General features: G+C 34.5%; 1 protein-coding gene across 5 annotated transcripts in view; it reads left to right on the top strand.

Moving 5' to 3' along the window:
* LOC124369728 (battenin) overlaps positions 1-22,718 on the top strand; it is a 98,244-nt gene that overhangs the window by 32,991 nt on the left and 42,535 nt on the right. Inside the window, exon 1 of one of the 5 annotated variants that reach the window (XM_046827788.1) lies at positions 20,593-20,614. The exons of the other annotated variants lie outside the window; for them this stretch is intronic. Coding sequence (XP_046683744.1) covers positions 20,608-20,614 — 7 coding nt within the window. The 5' untranslated portion in view covers positions 20,593-20,607. Of the gene's footprint in view, positions 1-20,592; positions 20,615-22,718 lie in introns of those variants that run through there. 5 annotated transcript variants of the gene reach the window in all.

Genomic DNA, 22,718 nt, shown 5'->3' on the forward strand with positions numbered 1-22,718 from the left:
ACAAGCAGTTATATATTTTTATTCAAAAACGTAAATACAATAATCGCGACATGTAGATTATTAAAGTAAGCTCACGGGGAGAGGTGCTTATTACTGAAATAATCTTCAAGTAATTAAAGTTAATCGTATAGTCCCCGGTAGTAAAACCGTATTATGTCAATTTAATAAGCTGTAAAAAGGAGGACGTTTGACTACGAGATAGTGACATTCAACTCGTTTGCGATTAGTTAGTATTTGATGTTATAGTTGTTAGGAATTGCAGATGTAATATCGAAAAACTAGAATTGGACTGGAAAACGTTCAATTTTGGGAAACAGATCTTCGAATCGAAATTGTAAAGTACTTTTCTGAGCCTAAAATAACATTTTCCGCAAATATAATGTATTTACAAACTTTATCTTTTTAAATGCGTAAAAATGTGATACTCTTCAACACTCGCTATGTTTTCACAATCTATATTTTCTTTTTTGACAATCTAACATGCGGATCTTCGTTTATGCACGCTTATTGTTCGTAAATCTCTGTATTAAACAACGCTCTGACTGTAAAAAGTTAAATTAAATATAATTAAAGAGTTTAACATGATTACTATTCAAACAATACGATGTGCTTATTATTGTACAATGAATAATTCAAAGCAATGTACGTAATGGATAAATCTAATATTTGTATAGAGTAATCTTGATGCGTTACGCTCCTAAACCAGATTTAGTTTATTCTTTTCTTATTAATGAAACGTGTGTCACAAGGTCACAAGGTCACAAGGGACGCTTTTTAAGTCTATTCAGTGTGTAATGCATTTTTTGTCGTGATCTATGTTTCTATTTTACAACGTTCTTAATAGTTTGTTAGCAGCTCTTGTAATATTATAAATTACAACGGAATATATGCAACTGTTCATTATAGTGTGATGAAGGAAACTGCTTCCATTGAAGCGATGAAATAACTCTTATTGAATAATCGATGGTATTGGGAAATATTTTTATACTTACAAATTATACCTACACAGTGCAGTACAATTAAGTTTTTTTAATATTTGGTGGTCAAAGTTAAATTATTCTAAATTTCCGATTAGCCTCTTTATCAAACTACGAATAAAAGTATTTAGCTGCAGTTGGAACCTCTTAATATTAATAGAATTACACTTTTACAGAGGAAAACTTGTTATACCACGTTTTCCAGAATATTTTATCAACCAGTAGAATACAGTACAGTATATCCAAGGTATTATGTATCAGTTACTCATATTTACTTTTTTTGAAATTATTGAAATAAATCTAATAGTCATATGGATGAATTCATCAGGCTACTTGTATGTTTTGAAACATTTACATTTTGCTCCTAGTTCCAACATTGTGGCACTACAAAATATTTTGATAGAAATCGCATCCATTAAGCTTTCTTAAAACACAAACAAACACACACACACACACACACACACACACACACACACACACACACACACACACACACACACACACACACACACACACTACAACAACCGGGATAAGCGATTGCTCATTCAAAATCTTTGCGTTATTTAAGGTACTATTTAAACTTAGGGTTTTCGTGTCATCTTTATAAATCACGCATTAAACAGTTTAATTCTGTACTTTGGTTTTATTATCTGTTGAAATTATTGAAATTAAGCAGCTTGTTTCTGATAACATGTACGAAATTATGAAAACTTGGCCATAAACACTAAAGTTAGCTAATGTATTTTTTCCAATGTGTATTTCACGACCAAACGAGGGAGTGACTCACAAAGGAAGGAAACAAATAAAGTGTTCGTACAGTTTCAGTAGGATCTCTTATCTATAGACCTCTGACAGGTTTATAAAGGCGACCGAACACGCGCGTCTCTCACGGCACGTACCTTAAAGATTACACTCGAGAAAATGTGCAACGGCCGTTGATCGTGTGTTAGAATAAGGTCACAGCAATTACGACCTTGCCTTGGCAGGATATTTATTATACGTCATTGTGAGACTTCTGTGTCTGAGTCATCTGAAGAGTGATTTTCTTGCTGCATCCATCCGAAAGATATTGGTACAACCTCTGAGTCTGAATGAAGTTTTTTCGAGTGGGATATTATTATTGATGTAATGGAAATGTGAATAAACATATTTTATACTGTGTATAGTATATCACGCTACTTACTTTGCAAACTATTGCTTCATTACTACTATTGCTTTATTATCAAATGACTTTTAATGGGAACAATTATTTTACTATCAGGTTATTTACTTCAGATTATTTTAGCAGCGTATCTTTGTGACTATAGGCTTGCTGTTCTTTATCTACAGGACGAAGGATTTAAATACCGAAATAATTGTATCTATTTTTAGTATATAAAAATAATTCGTTTGATATTAGACTGTTGACTGATAGTTTTAACAACGTTATATTTAAGAAATATTGTTAAATTTGGGGGAAAACTGCCCAAATATAAGTGGCTTTCGTAGTTAGCATTACTGGTAGCCACGCGGAGCTTTCTAAATCGAAGCTTAGTCACATTTTAATAACTCTAAAATGGAAAAGGTTAAGATTTAACTGTTAATACTGTATTTAGTAGCTAAATGTAATGTAATCAGTTTGTATTCTTAAAGGTATACTCTACTTGTTTGCCCTTTGTTATATTAACCGGAGCAGTACGTGAATAAAACCTGCAGAGAAACAAGTGCGGGACTGAAGTGAATACTGATGCTTTTACACGGTCAATCTGACTTTCAGGTATCCTCTGCCACACTCAAAAGATTGATAGACACGTTCGATCAAACAGGTTTTTACTTCAGCATTCGTCAGTACGTTCTTTATAGTCAGTCATTCTACACAATATTTGTAAGTGTGAACTGGTATTATTGGCAGCATTAAAAAACATATATTTTCCTCCTCCGTAGACTAATGGATATAGTCTCGGCTCTCTAACCGAGAGATCACGGGTTCAAATCCCGGGGAGGGCCAATCAGGCATAGACACGATAAAGTACTTTGCAAATAAATACCAGTGTTTAATAAATCAGAGTACTTTGCAAATAAAATACCAGTGTAATAATAAATCAGTGTACATCGAAGCCAGCATAGCTTAAAGCTGAGGCTTAAAAGAGAAAAAAAAAACATATAACATCCTGATTGGTTTTTTTGTATACTTGAGCCCGATTAAAGGATTAATGTAGAATGAAGTTAATTACTATTAGATGGCTGACGTTTTATTGTATACATATATAATTTTGTTTAATATATTGTAAATCTGATTTGGAAACAAGTATGTAGATGGTTCTCCCAAAAGCAATAATCTCCTTCAAAGACAGCAAAGTCTCAAGGACACCAAGGCTTTGCAAAATACCATTCAAACCGTGGACCATCGTTCTCTGCTTCGTGGATCGTTCCTCTTGTGGTCACGAAGTGTCGTTGTTAGCTCTCGTTACTCGTCCCTTCAATATTGTGTAGAATAAATGTCAGATATACAGAAAAAAACTGAAGTGAACAAACCTATTTGTTAACATGGCATCTGCCTGTCAGTATTGTGAAGGATTGCTAGTTAAACATACGATACCAGATTGAGACTCACCTGCGGTTTCTTTCACTTGTTTGTTTACAGGTTTTACCAAAACAAACTGGTGTGTTTTATATACGGTTGTGCTAATTTTAACCTAAAATCTGGAGAAAGTAATAACTACACAATGGAGGAAATTGCAAAAGTTTTCATTTACATTTGTACCGGGTTTACTTTATATTTTTTAAGCAACAATTTAATTGTACTTTAAAAGAAACCCAAACAAATAGATTAGATAAATTGTTTGCAGTGAATGGTAATTTTATATAGGAATGATTATTTTTAATTAGGAACGATTCAATAGCTATTGCTTAAAGTTTAAAGTCATAATTAGTAATAGGAATGATGGATAGGATAACGTAGCAGCCTCATTTTTCCCTTACTAGCTGCCCAAGAAGATGCGTGTCTCCCTAGTTTTATCGAGGTACAGATATAGTTTAAAGTTCTTTCATACAAAAGTGTATTTTAAATTAATACTTATATCTACTGTAAAAGACGTTTAAAATGCTTAGTGAGTAAGATTTAAAGTATATTATCTCGTAGCTTATCAGTTTGGGACCAGGGATGATGCCTGTATCAGCAAAGAACATTCGACATAGCTGTCAAGCTCTCTTAGGAGGAGAATTCTAAGTAAGTAGGAACCGTGATAGTGAATGTAGTTTAAATATTGCAAAGTTTATGAATGGCTATCTCTCTTTCAAGAAATATGTTTGAGTTAATACGGTTTAATTTTTGGCAAGTGACATCTTGTTCATTAAAATTCTCGGTTAAAGTATTGAGTGACATAATCTGTTAAACGAATTCTCGTACCCGTTTTATACTAAGAATTATTAACTACAAAACCTGTGTGACAACATAAAAATTAAAGTACGAGAACCAACATCAATGTGATGTGTTTATGGAAGGTAAGTGTCCATAAGGGTACGCATTTAGCAACTGTAACTAAAATTAAAACAGCGAGTAGAGTTTAAGGTTATTGTTGTATAAAATACACACAAGGACATTCTCTAAAAGACAGTATTCAAGATTGGTTATGCAGGACTGTTGACATAAAAACAGGTTTAGGGGGAGGCCTGCTTGTTATTAATGCCCGAGGTATAGTTATATATCCTTGAGCTATTCTTACGTTCTGGTACTTGGAGTGGAGGGGAATGGGCCAGCCGGCTGCTTACCGCAGAAACGGTAGAAAAACCGGAAACGATGTTGCTCATGCGATATAGGGGTCAGAATTTGCGATACTGACGTAAGCACAACCTTAAAGCGGTTTTGGTTTAGTGAAAGTCATAACACTGTCGACCTGTTATTGGGCCAGACATCCTGATACCCGCATTTATTTTACAATGAACAGTTTTTATCGCGAATATGTTAAAGTTCGTCCAATTGTGAAGTCTTTAACTGTAAATATAAATTATGTTTTTGTTGCTTTCCAACTTTATTTAATGTTTGTAACTTTATTCAGTCGTGAATAATTTGGTAGGATACCATCATGTCGCATGTTGTACCGTTAGTGTTGTTATTTATGTTTTAGGCAGTGAAGCGCATGTAATTATTATTGTTGCAATACATTGTTAGCTGAGGATCATTTTTCATAGTAAATTCACTGTACGCTGTAATTGGCTGAGCATTAGCGAAGTCTATCACTCGAAGGGTTGGAAAATTTCCTTCTTATTTCTGTATGTCTTTTATCTCGAACGAACTGACCTATAGACACTTGAAATGTCGTATAAAGGCAACACAGAGTTCGATTAATGTGTATGTCGCACTCTGCGGGATGGGGCTGAGCGTCATTAAACATTTTTAAGTTAATCTTATTGGTAACCATAATCGTAACGAGAACATAGAAGAACACTTAAATTTGTAAGAACAAACCGGGTACAATCATTTGGCATTTTTCCATGTGGCAGTATCTCGTGTAGCCCAACTACCCCAATACACACATAATAACTTAGTGACTCGGTGTGTAGACTTGTATTATTTAAACACGGCTATAAAACCAACTTAATGAACATAAATGTAACTTTTATCATTGGCAGTACACCTCGAGAATTGTTTCATTTGTGGGGTTAAGATTTTATATGTAGCTATGCAAAATGAATTCTATCATGGTGTATGTCCATCCGTTGAATTTGGCTGAGCGTCAATAAAAATTATTACTTACTTGGCTGGCACAGTGTCTCTTGCCTGCCGGAGGTTTTCTAAGAATTTAATCTCCGCTTGTTGTCTGGCTGTACGCTGGATAAGTCAAGAATTAAATGAGCTAAACACTTGAGATGTTGCATGCAACTTCAGCGAAGCCTAGCGTACTCCTTACCTTGTATACTTAAAATAATATATACTTTTTAATTCATTTATCACAGTTTAAGAATTCTACTACCAACATATAGTTTTGTGGTTCTACTTGGACAGGCTAAGAGATTTCTTAATTGCTAAACGTACAACAGAGTCAGGAGCATACGACTAATTAGTTTATCCTATAATAAGTAATTAAATAGCAAGTAGACAATTTAAGAAAGGTAAAATCTGCAAACCACTTTTCGTGTCCTTATACCAGATACAATATAAAACTTCCGGAGTAACGTTGTCTAAGTAACGCGGGAACAGCTGTGTAGTTTATCGCAATCATGTTATATCAGCTGTGCGATATTTCGTTTGTTTGTTTTGCTAAACATATAAAATCAACGTATATGTGGAAACTAGGTGTACGATACATGCTCGCTGCACATAACACAGTCAGTCGGATAAAACAGTTCTGCCTCGCACCTGCTCCTCACATTTCTCCTAAATAATCTACACTCTTCATTCTCACATATTATACTCCATTTATAAAATTTTGGTAACGATGTGCCATTAGTGTAAACAAAAATAATAATTTGCAAATATTAGGTTATGCCATTTCAACCATATCGATTATGATTTTTAAACATTCCGCAGGTAAGTTTAATATTATTAACTATGATTTGTGTACAGACAAACATACACTTTCACCTACAATTGCATATGATTACAGGAAGGTAACTATCCATACCTCTATAAAGTACAGTAAAAACAGAGTAATAAATGAATAAATTACTAATAATAAATACATCTATAACTGAGTGATGTATATAATCTAACTTGGCAATAAATAACTACAATGATAGTAACGTGACAAGAAATAAATACATTCATTGATGGTATAAATTTTGTAATGGTCAATAAAATAAATAACTATATACACATCCAACAAACATAAATATCTAATAACCACTACATATCCAACACAATACATGTCAAGAAAATCCTAAAATTTAATAAATAAGTATTAAAAATATGCAAAATAGCCATTATTAACTATTAATACATCAACAGCAACAGCAATCCAAGCATTAAATATATCTCTCCATATTGGTGTCATCATATCAAACTCAAGTTAAGTATATATTCTTGTATAAGTATATATAAAAAGGCCTTCATTTTAAATTTGCACATGCGTGTGCGTTTGTTTGTGTGCGGTTGTGTGTAATTACTTAATGTAGTTAAAATCTCCTTACCATACATATATGTTAAAAATGGAAGTTATAGAAATTTCAATGAAATAGAATGTTGACGTTAGTACAATTATATATAGTAAACTTTTATTCTGGTTCATTTATGCAATATACCTACATAATAACGCATTAATCTGCGTATTTGTTAGTACTAGTTGCTAGATACAGACAATAGAGATATTTTGTGAATCTAGACAACATACACCTGTTTAAAAAGTTCTCTGGTAGGGCAATACGTTTACAAAATGTACGTGGTTAATAAGCTGTTGAGGGATGCCGAGGGCGTCTGTCTGTTCACTTCCCCAACCCTCGCCGCTCCACCCTCTTATTATGTTATTGGGGCGGGATGTGGCCTTGATGGCATTTCCTGCTTAGTCTCAACACATATGCTATGGTGCGGCATGGCGTGTTGCAGAGATACATCTGTGGTATGATGTTTTGCTGGCATTTCGTTTATCTTCATTTGACTCCAGTGCTGGGTCTCAGGTGTATGTTTACGTTTTCGAGTTACAACTTTGCTGTTTTAAAGATTGACTTTGTTATTTTCATCGCCATGCTTATGATTAGTTACATTTCTTGCATGCTTAACCTCAAGTTTTTTTGTTTTGTTTCGGAAGGTGGTTGATATAAATTTTCAAAATTGAGTTTCGATATTTGTATCTCACGAGGATGAAAAATATCTCAAATCCTATTATTATCCTTTCAAACGATAAATAATAATTCGAAACAGAGTATTTTCGGCACGAAACCGGAACCAGTAAAACAAGGAATGACTTGAAACTTTTGGAAAAAAACTAGTAAAGGTCTATTGCCTAGAGGGTTTTCTATTAAAATCCCTTCTGTAGCAGAATATCAGTAAAATAATTACTTCTACATTTTTATTTAAAAAAGGAATTGGTTACCGCATACGGAAAATGAGATAATTAACGAGATTAATCATAGATAGCTCTCATAGATAGATTAATTTGATTGGAAATGATAAAAAAATCAAAATATCCAATATTGATATTATACTATCGAATGAAAACTAATACCTTCTGGAGTTTTCACTGATCAGACTTTGCTGTTTTATCCAAAGGATTAAGCATTTTTAGTAGCCCATAAAATAATAAATGAGTATGTTTTTCTGTTAGCTGAGAAAAATATGACTGGTTTCGTTATGAGGCTGATATCTTAATGAGCAAAGTACTAAGGTGGAACTCAATGCTGTATCGATCTTTGGGAAAGATGGTACAGTCTTGCCGTCGTACAAAGAAAACTATACTTTCTAGAGCAAATCACTTCAACTTTGAGGTCTGTTAATTATACTTACACTAAAAAAGCCTTTTACTGCTGCAAAGTAGCCAAAAACTCTTCAAAGTATTAAGAACTCCTCTCATTTAGATTCAGATCCAAATTACCTCCTAACTATTCCGAACTCCCACCACGCATATTTGCCTTTTCAAACATCCACAAACCTAGTGTCCCAAGTCCCCAGTACTCGCTATTTATAGAGTTGTTTTTATTTGCTAACTTTCCGCATACTTTGCTTGAAATCTTTCACCTGAAGAGGAAGGCAGACACTATTGCTCCAAACACTGCGCTGCAGTTGATAACGACAAATATTCGGAATCCTGTTGTCCTTTAAATTACCCATAGTTAATAATGTAGGCCTACTGTATTTTAAACATTGAAATTAGTTCAAAGAAATATCTTGTTGGGTTGGCTTTAGTTACTTCCTTGTATGATTAACCGATTTTTTAAAACAGGTACAGTACTTTCCCGAGCGCGTTATAGTACAAAGCCCTGAGGCCCACGTATCTACCAATATTTATGGGATTTTAAAACAAGATGTACGTAAGCACGGTGACAAAGGCATAGCTATCGCTTAAGATTTCAGTCTTTATCGAAAAGATCCAACCTGTTAAAAGGGTTTACAATTACACTGAATTTCGTTACTGGTTCACACTTTGAAGCAGGGAGAAACTGACAAGACTCTCATACGATAGATATATCCAGACACTCTTGAACTTATATTTTCTTCATTGCTCCGTGACCGTGCAGGTAGAAGTCGATTCACAATACGGTGAACTGATAGAGCAGAAACACGTAGTTCCATTCCCAATTCTGATCCAACCAACTCCGGAAACATTCAGATTATTTACGAATGGAATTTCCTCTTAACACTATCGACTGCTACATATATTTAACCCCTATATCTGAGGCACAAAAGTATGGCTTATTCAACGTGACATTGTTTAGGCGTTGAGGGAAGATGAAAGCACTCAGAGCTTGAAATTTACTACAGCACTAACATCGTACATGGTTACTTGTTTCTGATCCTGCTACCCAAAGTCACATTGTATGTAAAAGACAAACAGATTAGTTCTCCAACTTTCGGCGAGTAATTACCAACGTTTTGCTAAGGTTAAGGTGTTCTATTGTGTGGTTGATTTCAGCATATAGCCAATCAACAAATACAGTTGAATTAATACCTTCTATAATCGCATAGGTGATGATCTCCAACTTCAGCGATTGTTATGCAGACCTTATTATTTATCAGCATAAAACTGGGCGTTGCAGTTCGAGACAAATATTATGTCGTTGTTAAACAGGAATTCCAAATTGGATCTCGAGATACTTTTGAATTAATGACAACACTTTCAGAACAAACACCACAGAATTGTGCTCTAAATGACCTTCAAAGTGGATACAGCAAGTAGGGCCAGTAAATGTAGAAATTGAAAGTTTTCTCAGCAAGAAGGGATGATGAGGCCTGTCAATGAGGACGAATACTGAGTTTATGCTACTTGAACTATGGTACAATTGTACCTGGGTTACTATTGTTACTTGTATACTGGGTTTTGAACGCTGATATATCATTTGTAAAAGCCTTGCTTCACTGGTATTCGGTCCATGAAAAGATTAAGTATTTATAGTGAGCGTGGCCGCCTCAAGATCCACCGACTAGAATTTTGACTGACGCGTTTGTTGCCGGGATCCGGATAGAGGCACTATGGCCCAACATACAACTAAAATAAAATTATAATACTAAAGAATAAACAAAGAAACTAAAGAGTCAAAAGTCCAGTCTTCTGATAAAACTATTTAGGATTTAGTTTTACAGGAACTCGTTTTTGGGTGTCATGTTTTAGGTTTGCCGAGTATGCCATACGAGTCAATAGTCCGTGCGGCCAACACCAACACGTGCACAGCCCAGCCCGAGTTGGCCGAAGGTCTAAATTGGCACTTTGTTTATATAGCAAGGTTAACTTTATACGAATTTATCGTGGGCTGTATACTACCCACGTTTAATCTAAAACTTATGTATTTTTTTAATATGGAATGAGTATATTTTTACTGTTAATCAATATGTTTATCCACACAGTTGTTTTGTTCCGTCTGCACTCAGCATAATCTCTCCAGCGTATTTAAGGAAAAGACTATTATTTAAGACGTCAAATGAGGCTTCGAGCAATTCCGGATATGCACTGATCTCAGACCGGGGCTTTAATCCGGGAACCCGCCCTATTATTGTACTGCTCTCAGGAAGCAACAGCATTCGTACAGGCGAGGCTTGAGTCCCAGACTGAGTTAACATTTCGGCCACAAATGATCTGTTTGAATTCAGGCCTAATTCTCATTCTATAGGGAATAACTTTCCGAAGAAGGCATCCTTCCGAAGATGGTGCATGCTAAACAGTTTTAGAACAGGCTAAGACAGGTACGGGTACATGAAGCATAAGTGAGGCTGTATTGAATCATACAACCAATCATATTCTTAAAGAATGCCCTTTATATAAATGTAATTCCGATTTCAGAGAATACAAATTTTTAAGCAGTGGTGTGGTAGACTAGCATTCTGATATTTCTATCGAAATACAATTTCTCGTAACCGTTTTATATGGGTCAGTGTCATACTAGGCGATACGACTAAAATGTTTTTTGGGAAATAGTAAAATATCAAAATAAAACTTTTGTTATCAATATTTCGACGCACTGTAAATTGAGAAAGAAGATACCCATGACATCGGCCGCATATGCCTAAAAACGAAGCTCGAATTTGTTTATTAAACTGATACTTTAAGCGAAGATCTCATTACATTATGACCAATTCTTGAAATGTACCCAACAGGCCTTTGTACGTGACGTTACAAGATGCGTGGTAGTCGCTGTCAGAATATTACTACTACTACATATAATATCACTGATCACCATATAGTTATACAATCTAAACAAAAAATATCTCTTGTTAAATTTCGCGTTTTAGTGGTAATACTTTTATTTTCATCCTACTAAGAAGTGAAAACAAGAAATATACTAAAGTGGCCAGTGTCACGATTTTGTTTGAAAATCAGAGATAAACATGTCGACATGAACGATTCCCTTGACGCTCGATTTCTCGCTGATGATGTACGAGACGGTTTCCCTAGCTCAAAGTTAAATTTGGAGTGCTTCCAGTGAGAAATAACTCACACACTTCCGTTCTGTCAACCAAAAGTGAATGCACTGACCTCGCTCTCATATTTTTTGTAAATGTCTGTGGACTGACTCTTCATACTCGCCAAATAAATCAGTGTTTTCCAGGCGCGGATTCACCGCACGGGGGGGGGGGGGATTGTAAAATATATTAGTAATTCAATAACCATATTGAGCAGGCTATTGTATGATCACTTCTCCAATATCGGTTACTGATACTGAATTTGGATAGTACTTTTCGATTTCAGGACGACGCGAAACGATGTGTAGGTGCGAAATAAAATGATTCGCTTTCATCTACGCGACCGTTCAACAACTCCCCACAAACATCACATGAAATTATGCTCAATTTTGTAATTAGAGGTTATAAATCTGTTATAAAACCTAATTTATCCTGTTTATTGTTTTTAATTGTGTTAATTAAATGTTTGGCTCTTTGTTTTATAATGGTTTTATGTATGCTATAATCGCAACGGAGGGGACATCGAATTAAAGGTGTATTTTTATCAAGTCGAATACAAAAGTGGATTTCGAAAAGATTTGGACAAAATAATTTTTTATAATAGGTACCTACCCCACCTGCACACTATTTTTAAGATATTCTCGTGTAGTGTATCAAATTAAATCGATTCGGATGTTAAATCTGAAGAGACGTTCAGTGGTTGGGCACGCTTACATATGCATGGCTTCAATAACAAAAAGGACAAAGATATGTCCGGCATTTATAATTTTTGAATAGTTAAATTAGTCATCGCATCCCCAAGTCTAAAACACGAAACCGAGCCACAAAACAAGAACACATAAGGGCTGCGCCTTGTATTGATGGTTTGGAAAAAACAACCAACTCTATTCTATATGATTATAATGTTGTTTTAGAAGACGCGATGAATGGTCTCTTACTACGAGGGTCAGTCAAATATAAACAAGACTTTTAACTTATACGTTTATTAAAGCTAAACAATACAATGATTACATGTTACTGCTTTTCTACATAGTCTCCCTCAACTCTCACACACTTTTCCCAGCGTGAGGATAGCTTATGGATCCCTTCTTCATAAAAGATTTGAGGTTGTGTCTTGAACCAATTGCACACAAATTCCTGTACTTCCTCATCACTTTCAAAACGGTTTCCACCAAGTGCTTCTTTGAGAGGACCAAAGAGGTGAAAGTCACATGGAGACAAATCTGGGCTGTAGGGAGGATGTTCCAATGTTTCCCAATGAATTTGGCGTAATTTCTCTTGGGTCAAGGCAGTTGTGTGAGGCCTAGCATTGTCATGAAGCAAAATGACATCTCTGATTGGCTGATTACGCCTTTTGTTCCGAAAGGCTGCTTTTGCTTGCTCAAGAAATTGACAGTAATAAGCAGCGTTCACAGTACAACGTTCGTGTAAAAAGTCAATAAGCAAAACGCCTTTGCAGTCAAAAAAAAGATGGTGGCAAGAACTTTCCCAACAGACAACCGTGTTTTGGCTTTCACAGGGCGAGTTTCGTCTTTCCTTCGCCACTCCATTGACGCCATTTTTGGATTCAGGAGTGTAGGACCCACGTTTCATCACAGGTTATTATGCGATTTAAAAAACCATTCCCCTCTCTCTCAAGCCGATTCAAAAGCCTTTGGCAAATGTCTCTCCGGGTTTGTTTTTGATCGAGAGTCAGAAGCCGAGGGACCCATCTTGCACAAATTTTCCGAAAACCCAGATGCTCTGTGACGATGGAATGCACACTACCATGACTAATTTCCACTTCACTGGCAATTTCATCTATCGTTAAGCGTCGATCATTTTCAAGAAGTTCACGAACAGCACAAATGTTCTCATTAGTCAAACTGGTCCTTGGACGCCTATTGTGATTTTCATTTTCAACTGTTTCACGTCCGTCTTTGTACTTTTTAACCCAATCGTACACTTGAGAACGTGATAAAGTCTTATCCCCAAACTGAGTTGTCAGTGTAACAAAAATTTCACTTGGTTTAACACCTTCGTTTGTCAAGAACTTAATAATAATTCGTTGCGCAACTGCAGGTACAACCTCTTGTTCAGACATGGCTACAATGACAAACAAAACAGCACTGAGAACGCATTGTTGCAGCTTTCCCCCTCCCCCAGGCTGCCCCCTACCACTACTGCAATATGGCTACCTGCTACAACCTGGACGTTGGGTATAGTAATAAAAGTCCTGTTTATATTTGACTGACCCTCGTATTATAAAATGTAACCTCTTAATTCGTCTCTCACTTAATACAATTTAGTGACATTTTTTTTCTATTTAGTGCTATTTAACACAAAACTAATTCTCAGGAAACCCCAGGAGGGTTCACTTCTGGTTGGTTTATACCTGCCAATAGAACCTTACTGGGTACAGCAAAAACCGACGTGTCACGTAAATCTGGGCAAGAATGGATGTCAGGAATGGCACATCACTAACTACAAATGTTGAGATAATGGTGTAAAAAGGTTGGCCGATAAGCCTAGCTTACTGCGGAGGATGACTGTTAGAGTAGGCGGGGCTCCATTAATGTTAAAGGTTTTTTTAAGCCCAAACAACAGGAATCATGGCTTCCCCTACCTGGTTTGAATGGAACAGCCTGGGGCAAAGCCTCCCCTCATTCCAAGGTGACAAGACTGAGATAGTGGCCGCTATTCCTCCTCATAGAATCTCTACTGGAGGGCCCTCTAGACCAAACCTTACCCATTCTGTCACTGCAAAGCAAAAGTCCTTTTAGGACTAAGTGCAATGAGGGTTTCCTCATCTTCTTGTTCCAAATGAACAGAAATAACTCAGGATGCTTTCTTCCATAAGTTCAGCAGATAGCGAACGTCACTTGTGTCGTAAAAACTACAATCGGAAGTTGAGGAATTGAATTGATTGCAGCTGATTTGATTTGAACTAATTTACGATAAAACAATCGTGTCACGTGTTCCCAATTGACAGTCGTGTGATACAAATAATTTCAAAAACCAAACAGTTTTTAATAACCAATGGTACTTACGATGGATTTTATTGAAATATTACACGTATTTTGATGTTAAAAGTAATTTTCATTTGTTTAACAGTCAAAATAATGTCAGATAACAGTCATTTCTTTTAAACAGTGTCCATACAAGTTCTTCAGTGTTTAACTATTATCATAGTCATTGTTTATTGGCTGAGTTAGCGAAGCCTATTACTCGAGAGGCTGAAATAATTTCATTTCTTTCTATCTGTATGCCTGTCCGCCCGATATCTCGAAAACGAAATGACTTTTAGAGAAATTTTTCTTGAAGCTTCATTTATATATGAGGAACACCGAATTCAATGATGACACATATCACTCCATTGGTTTTGGCTGAGCATTAACGAGTATGTTTACGTTGGTCTTGTGGGTAAGCTTGATGGCAACGAGAATTTAGAGAGTAGATAAATTTGTAAACAAACTAATTACAATCATATATACATGTTAACACGTGACATTTGTATCCATAGAAAATAATAGAGTGGAAAGCTAATGTGAAAAGTCAGTGTACAATGTTTAATTTTAGCGCACTTTTGCGTTATAATAGCCTCCCTTGCTGGCCGAAACTTTTTATTTAAACACTGATCTGAAACATAACTTAATTAACAAAAATGAAAATACAGGGTTTTCATAAATGAATGGTGCAATTTTGAATGCTTATAAACAATTTGCTATGCAAGGTAGAAAAATATGGTTGGCACCTCTGAATTCTTCAGCTCAATTAGTTTTATTGCTCTAATGTCAATATGGTGTATTTTCAACAAGATGGTGCGCCACCCCATTATAAGGACTTTGTTCGTGATGCTTTGAATGACAAGTTTGGACAAAGATGGATAGGTCGAGGTGGCCCAATAGCATGGCCTCCTAGAAGCCCGGATTTGACTCCACACGATTTTTTTTTTGTGGGGATACGTGAAAAACATTGTTTATTCTCAGAAGATCCGTGATTTAGCTCATTTAAAGGACAGGATTTATGAGGCAGTATCATCGGTTACAAGAGACATGCTGCACAGTGTATGGGCCGAGATCGACCATAGATTAGATGTCTGCAGAGCTATCGGTGGTGGACACATTGAAATGTACTAAATGTATCAGTATAAAATTGTTTTTAACGAGGATTCTAATGAAATAAATATTTTTAATGTACTTCGTATGGTTCTCTTTTTATTTTATGTTTAAATTGTACCATTCATTTATGAAAACCCTGTATATAATGTGGGAAGATATACTGAGAAAATTTTATCCGTAGACATTACAGTTTCCCTTAAATTTCATTACTACGTAGCGAAGGTGTTCTAGAATGGTGCATGTCCAACCAAGAAATTTGGTTGAGCGTAATTTTCGGATCGATTTCTGTTCTGTACGCTTGTATGTCTGTCTGTCTGCCCGCAGGACATCGGGGCGACATGAACAAAGCCTGTTAAGCGGCACGTGGTTATGCTATATATATATATATATATATGTTGAACAGAATATATCCAGACCCACTGGAACTCTGATGTTTGAAACATTTTAACTATAAAATTTTAAGTAGCAAAATCAGAAATTTGCGCATTTACTCGAAACCATCTACTAAAGTGTGAATCTTAAACCGCCATAAAAAAGTCGAACAAAATTTGGGAAGAGCCCCCGATATTACAGTCTTCATCCGCCTCTGGTGTTTTAAATTGTAGTCTGTGTTGATTGATATGTGTGTCAAATCCATTAGTGTTTGTAGTCGTCTGGCATCAGGCTACATCATCATAGTCCTGCAACTATTAAGTAGCTGATGAATGTCAAGGGGAGCCCAAATTGTAAAGACATCGCGTTGATGCCGCGACTCAAACTTGGCGGCTAGCCAAACTGCCAACGAATATAATGAGTTAGGTTATGGTAGCCTCTTGTGTTGTTTAGCTACACGTGTGTGCTCATTCGGAACACAGCACCCACGTCCGTCAATTCTGCGAAACACTATTGCCGCCGCCTCCATTCTAGCCTTATGCATTCACCTTTATTCCTCTTTGAGAGTGACTTATACCGTGTCATAGAGCCAATACTGCCGAAAAGCTCGTGTCCAGCCTATGTATTGCCAGTCTACTGAGCGTAAAGTAGCAAGCATACAATTTTTCTACTGAATTATTACACAATTTCTAACACTGACAACAGTATGATCTGTACACAAAATTATAATTAAGTTAAATCATTCATTGATTTGCAAAGATATTATTCATCTCTTTTATTTAGGGTTCAAAGCTGGCATGATATCAACAAAATTAGTTTTGTCACAAAAAAATAAATTATTTGCTTCATACAAATCTGTATGTATTTTTCTATACGTACGATTTTAAAAGAATTGAAACTAACCAATTTTTACATAATTGTTGAAAGATGGTTTCAATTGTTAATGTGAAAATTGAGATGTACTCAAAACTAAACGGGCTTGTTGTACTCAAAAGGTTGTAACTTTTCATAATACAAACTCAATAATACAATATTTTATTTGGAAATGAAATGTGTCATTTGTTGTGATAAATCATTATGCTAATTAATAATGTAAATACTTGGAATATAGTTGTAGGTTGTGAATTGTTAATCAACTATAGGTTAGACAAACTGACAGACTAATCAGCTTAGTTTATTTGAATGAAGATTATGATTAAATGTTAAGAATGTTGTAGTTAAGTTTTTTCACTTTCAATTAGACATAGTTATGCATTCATTTACGTTCTTAGCAAATCGTGAGTTTAGATCAGAAAGAAGATCGGCTCAAGACCCTGAACAAACATTTTGAGATACTCAGAGAGGTCTGAAATATTTACTTACTTGCCATCATTATATCATTGCTAAACATATGCATGAAAACTTTGTTTCCTTTTATTCACTGGCATTGTTTTTGCCTATGATCAATTAATGAATATTGTACATTGCAATTTTCCCTAAATATACATTCAAGAAGTTAAATCCAACTTGAAAACCATTTCACTATGCTTTTAGAAAGTGATTCAAATAAATTATTTCAAATGTTGTAAAATTCCTTACAAGTAAGCGTCATAGTTAAATTAGAAGAGGTTATTACACAATCTGAACAGCACAATGTTATATTATGAAGACATTTCTTCCAGATGTACTCGTATAAGTTCTTATTATCTTATGATGTGCATTTTTAATATTTGTGCTTCCGCCTGCAGTAAGGCGCCGACGTTTAATATTTTGGGATAATTTAAGTTGTTTTAAAAATAATTATAAAAGTAGTCATGCCTTGTGATCATGAAAAAAGGTATATGTTTGTTTATTTTATTTACCGTGTTCATAATATGTGTTGTATTCCAATTACTATTCATAAAATTTAGGCACGATCACCATAAATGCTTTGTAAGAAATCAGCATTTGCACCTGATCAATTGTCATATCAAATGATTCCACGATGTGTTGAACATTCTATAGTCTTTTTTCGGTGCATTACGCAGATGCAACGCTTTTTTTAGCTTTGGTTCAAATCTAATTTGGTTTACCACCAGCTAGATTCAATTATATCGCCTTATTTGCAAAATATGTTCCATTGAAACAAAACGTTCATTATTATTTCTTAAGGTTCAACAGCCATTACGGAACACATTGTAGTTAATGAACAATGCTTATTTGGTTGAACTATTGTCTCCGAGTGAAGTACTGTCCATTCTGTCTCTGATTCCGGTGTTTGCACGTGAAAAAAATCCTACTAAGGAGTTGTAGAGGTACATTATTAGGAATCTATTCTAGAATTGCTGTGTAACGTTTTATAAATAGCATGACGTCGGAAGCTAATCTCATATCGTATGAGAAAATAGCAGTTACAACAAGTACAACATTTCTATTTCCACAAATCGAAGGGTCTGGATTAAAGTAACAGGTTTATCTTCTTGATACTAACATTTGCTTCTGGTCTAAATCATGAAATACTTTGTTGCATCACTGATTTATAAATTCACAGTTAAAAATATTGCTTTCAAGTTTTTGTTTCAGTGTATTTTAAGGACATTTTAATGTAAAAATATTACTATAATACTCTGTTGAGTACGAGATGGAAAATAGTTACTAAATAATAAAATAGTCTCTTAGTTACTCCTGTAGCTGTCTGTTGATGAAGTAAATAATTATACACGTAATTTTTTTTTTAGTTAAGGATTCTTTAGGGATTTTTACTCTTTGAGTATTTTGGAACATAAGGAAAAGTAGAATTTAAATATGAAGGAGTCAAACAAATGAAGAAATTGTAATGAACAAAATAAAATAATCTATGTGATCACCACACTGTGAGAACGCCTACTTTGTAAGGGACCAGTTAAACTACGATAGTAAATTTGTTGTTACATAGACAGCGTTTTCCTCTATTAAACAGTTGATTGATTATTGGAGTTGAACTTTGACTTTTCATTATAGTTTTACTTGGAGTGCAGATCAGCTGATATATGCATGATGTTGTTTTATCTTAATCTTAATTGTACATAATACATGGAAGAATAATTGGGAGTTAAGTTCATTGATAAATGGGTCAAGGGCGTATCCAGAAAGTGATTGGGAGGGGGATACCGTGTGGTGTGAAATTATGGAACAAACTTGAATTTAACTGTGATCGGCTATGAGGCTTTTAGACTTATAATTTAAATGTAAATGGGACCAATAATTATTACAACTCTTCATTTATATGTTTGTAACTGGCTTAGTTAGTTAAAGTCATTGGAAAATGGTGAGTGATAAGTGGAACATTCTCTCACTGGTACTTTAATTATAGTAATACAAATAATTTTTTGAATACAAACGAAGCCCTAAAATAGTGATTGTAGAGTGAATTAAAGGAAGTTGGCAGCCAGGTCATGGGTGAAAAAATAAGAAATAAAACTGGACGGTGAATATAGTATTTATTTTAGTAAAATAAATTATTTGGATCATAACTATAACTATATTACTATAATTCATAACTATATTTTTGGTTGTATTAAATTATCACTGTAAAGATGTGATTCATTTTCAGTTCCAATGTACAAGAACGTGTGTTCCGTATACAGTAGTTGAGGCTGAATACGCGATCACTGAGACTCAAATGTAGGCTAAGGTGTGAGGGCAAATTTGAATTGTGAAACAACAAAATACAGATTTAAAAAAATGATAATCCTTCCTTTCCTTTAATATAGATGTCGATCTCATAACGTAAGGGAAAAGTATACTGGGCGTAACTTAGATTTTTGTGCTGTAACATTCGAACCCGGAATGTGTGACAGGAGATAATCCTCTGACGTTAGATATATATATATATATATATATATATATATATATATATATATATATATATATATATATATATTCTGAGAATTAGTACATCACAAGTATATTTAAAAATATTTGATTTCATTACGTCAGTGATATTTTCAATTTCAGGTATAAGAAAATACCCTCAATTTGATACGTCATTGGTAATAACAATAGCATAAATAAATCTCACCATTCCAACGAAACTGTAAACTTTTAAAATTACGAAACGGACTCAAGCAATCTTTCATAATAAGATTATAACTTGTCAGATATAATGTACTGTAGTATGTAGGATTAGATTCCGTTATCTGCCACACCTACAATGTTTAGGAAGTTATGGTTAGGTGAGTTTATAATATTTGTCAGTTATCTCAAGCATCTGTGATCATACTTTCTCAAATTTTGATCTGTAAGCTACTATCTCGAGGTTCACTGTAGCTTATGGTTGTTTTTCGTTCCTCGTCATTACTATCAGAACTTTCGGCAACCAGAAATACTTTCCAGTCTTGTTGAAACAATCATAAAAACGGCTTTCTTAGTTCCATTTCTATTTCAGTAGTTAATATAGAGCATTAAATGTATTAGTTTTGGGGGCAGGTAACGGAATTTAACCGCATTTAGGAATATTAAAGTATAACTTCGATACTACTAGTCGCAAACGCGTAATATTCAGTTCAAGTAATACCCACATAGATAAGAATCAGTGGCAGTATTGTTGAAACCGGTTGACAAGTGCACAATGCAAGATCAAAGTCCGCTTACTGAGTTAAGTAACAAACCGTCTCTCTACAGATGTGAATTTACGATGGCAGGTGAGTCTTTTTATCGCTCAAACAAATATAAAATAAATAACCATTGAAAATACGAAAATTAGTGACCAATGTAACAATTTCTATATTTTAAGGCTGTTTTATACTGTCTTAACGCGATGTCGATTTCATTTTGTACGAAATGTTAGCAACTTTAATGTGCTTTCATTCTAATCATTAAATATATTTGTGATTTTTTAGTAAACAATGTCCTGACCTAATTCAGATTTTATCAACGACACTTTTAAATTTGTTATAACTTTCATTTTGTAAACATAAACATAAAGAAGCAAACTGGTCGTGTTAAGAGTCATAAAAAATCATATTAGGTAACAAATAACTATATAATAGCCTGGACCGGCGAGAAGCACAACATGTAAAGAAATGGTGAAAACTACTTCGATGGACTTCTTATCATTCCTAAAAAAAAACATTTTTAAATTTCTACTTTGAAAGTGAGAAAATAGTTTTTAATTAACGTACATCGGATAGAAAAATGTAAACAAGCCCATTTAAAATTGATTATTTTTAAAAACACCATTTATGGCAGAAAGTCGAAATGGAAGAGGAAATAAAAACTACCCACCTAGAGACATAATTAGTGCCTGCATTACGTTTTGTCTTAATCTATCTTATATTTAGACTATGATAAAAATAAGTTTTTAGGGCTATTTTTGAAACCTCAGTTGTAAGTGAAACGCAAGTAATTTTGTGGGCGGGAGCGTGCTTATTTGTATATATATATATATATATATATATATATATATATATATATATATATATATGTACAGGGTGTATATTATGTCTGGGAAACACCCAAATATATCCTTTAATAATTTAAATATAAATTTGAAACCTCTTACAATCGTGATAGAGATTGGGCATCTACTTTTTGGAACAATGTTTTGTTATGTCACACCAACGGGGGACGTCCTGCCGAGGGTATCGTGAATATTCTTAATGGAAGCCTATACCTTGTGATACATAATTTTAAAGGTAATAGCTTACTGAATTGAATGCCACAAACCGCATCTCAAGGGAATTATTCTATCAGAAAATAGAGCATTTTTAGTATTGAAAATTTACTGATGTTCAACAATGTAATTTTAACATGGTTCTTGCCACAAAATGTGTTACACTAATTTTTTAGCATTTTTTTTAAATGTTCAATTAAATAAAACAAAAATTTCATTTTAAGCTGGTTCTATTAGCACAAATTTGCCAGTTTTTATTACAGTACAATTATGGAAATACTTATGTTATTGATTTCTTATTACAAATAAAAAATAATGTATGCTGTTAGAAAAGTCTTACAACAAACGTTTTACCTGCATTTGGTGTCAAAGCAATTGTTCGAACTGTGTTCCTTCTACGGTTTGACAATGAGCCAATCTTGTGTAAAATGATTCGACAGAGTTGCCTAACATTTCTTCAGTTATCTAAGCAATCTCCTCTATAATCCTGTTTTCTTAGGTCTTCCAAATTATGAGGCTTTCTTCTATAAACATTGGATTTTAAATGACCCCATAGGAAATAATCGATTGGTGACAAATCCGGAGATCTTGGAGGGCCATTCGATTTCTCCTCTTCGGCCAATCCATTTATGAGGAAACCTTAAATCCAAATACTCTCTTACCTGTCTCCCATAATGGGGTGGAGCACCATCCTGCTGAAACCATACATTATCAAAGTATTCTCCTGATGTAATTTGAATAGCTGGGATTATTTCATTTTGGAGCATATTGTAGTAAAGTTCGGCATTTAAATTTCCATTGATGAAAAGGGTCCAACGATTTTGTTACCTAAAATTCCACACCATACGTTCAGTTTTTGTGGTTGCTGTGAATGGGACTCAGTAATCCAATGTGGGTTTTCACTAGCCCAGTAACGGCAATTGTGCCTGTTAACATTGCCATTTAGGAAAAAAAGTTGCCTCATCAGAAAATAGTATGTTGGTCAGAAAATCTCTATTGTCATTCACATTTGCGCATCACAAGTTCACAAAACTCAACTCTTCTGTCGTAATCATCCTCACTTAACTGTTGGACTAAATGAACTTTTAAATGGTTTGTATTTATTAATTTTTCAAAATCTTACTCACAGACAT

Source organism: Homalodisca vitripennis, chromosome X (assembly GCF_021130785.1).
Source record: "Homalodisca vitripennis isolate AUS2020 chromosome X, UT_GWSS_2.1, whole genome shotgun sequence".
In the NCBI taxonomy this organism is placed as follows: Eukaryota; Metazoa; Arthropoda; class Insecta; order Hemiptera; family Cicadellidae; genus Homalodisca; species Homalodisca vitripennis.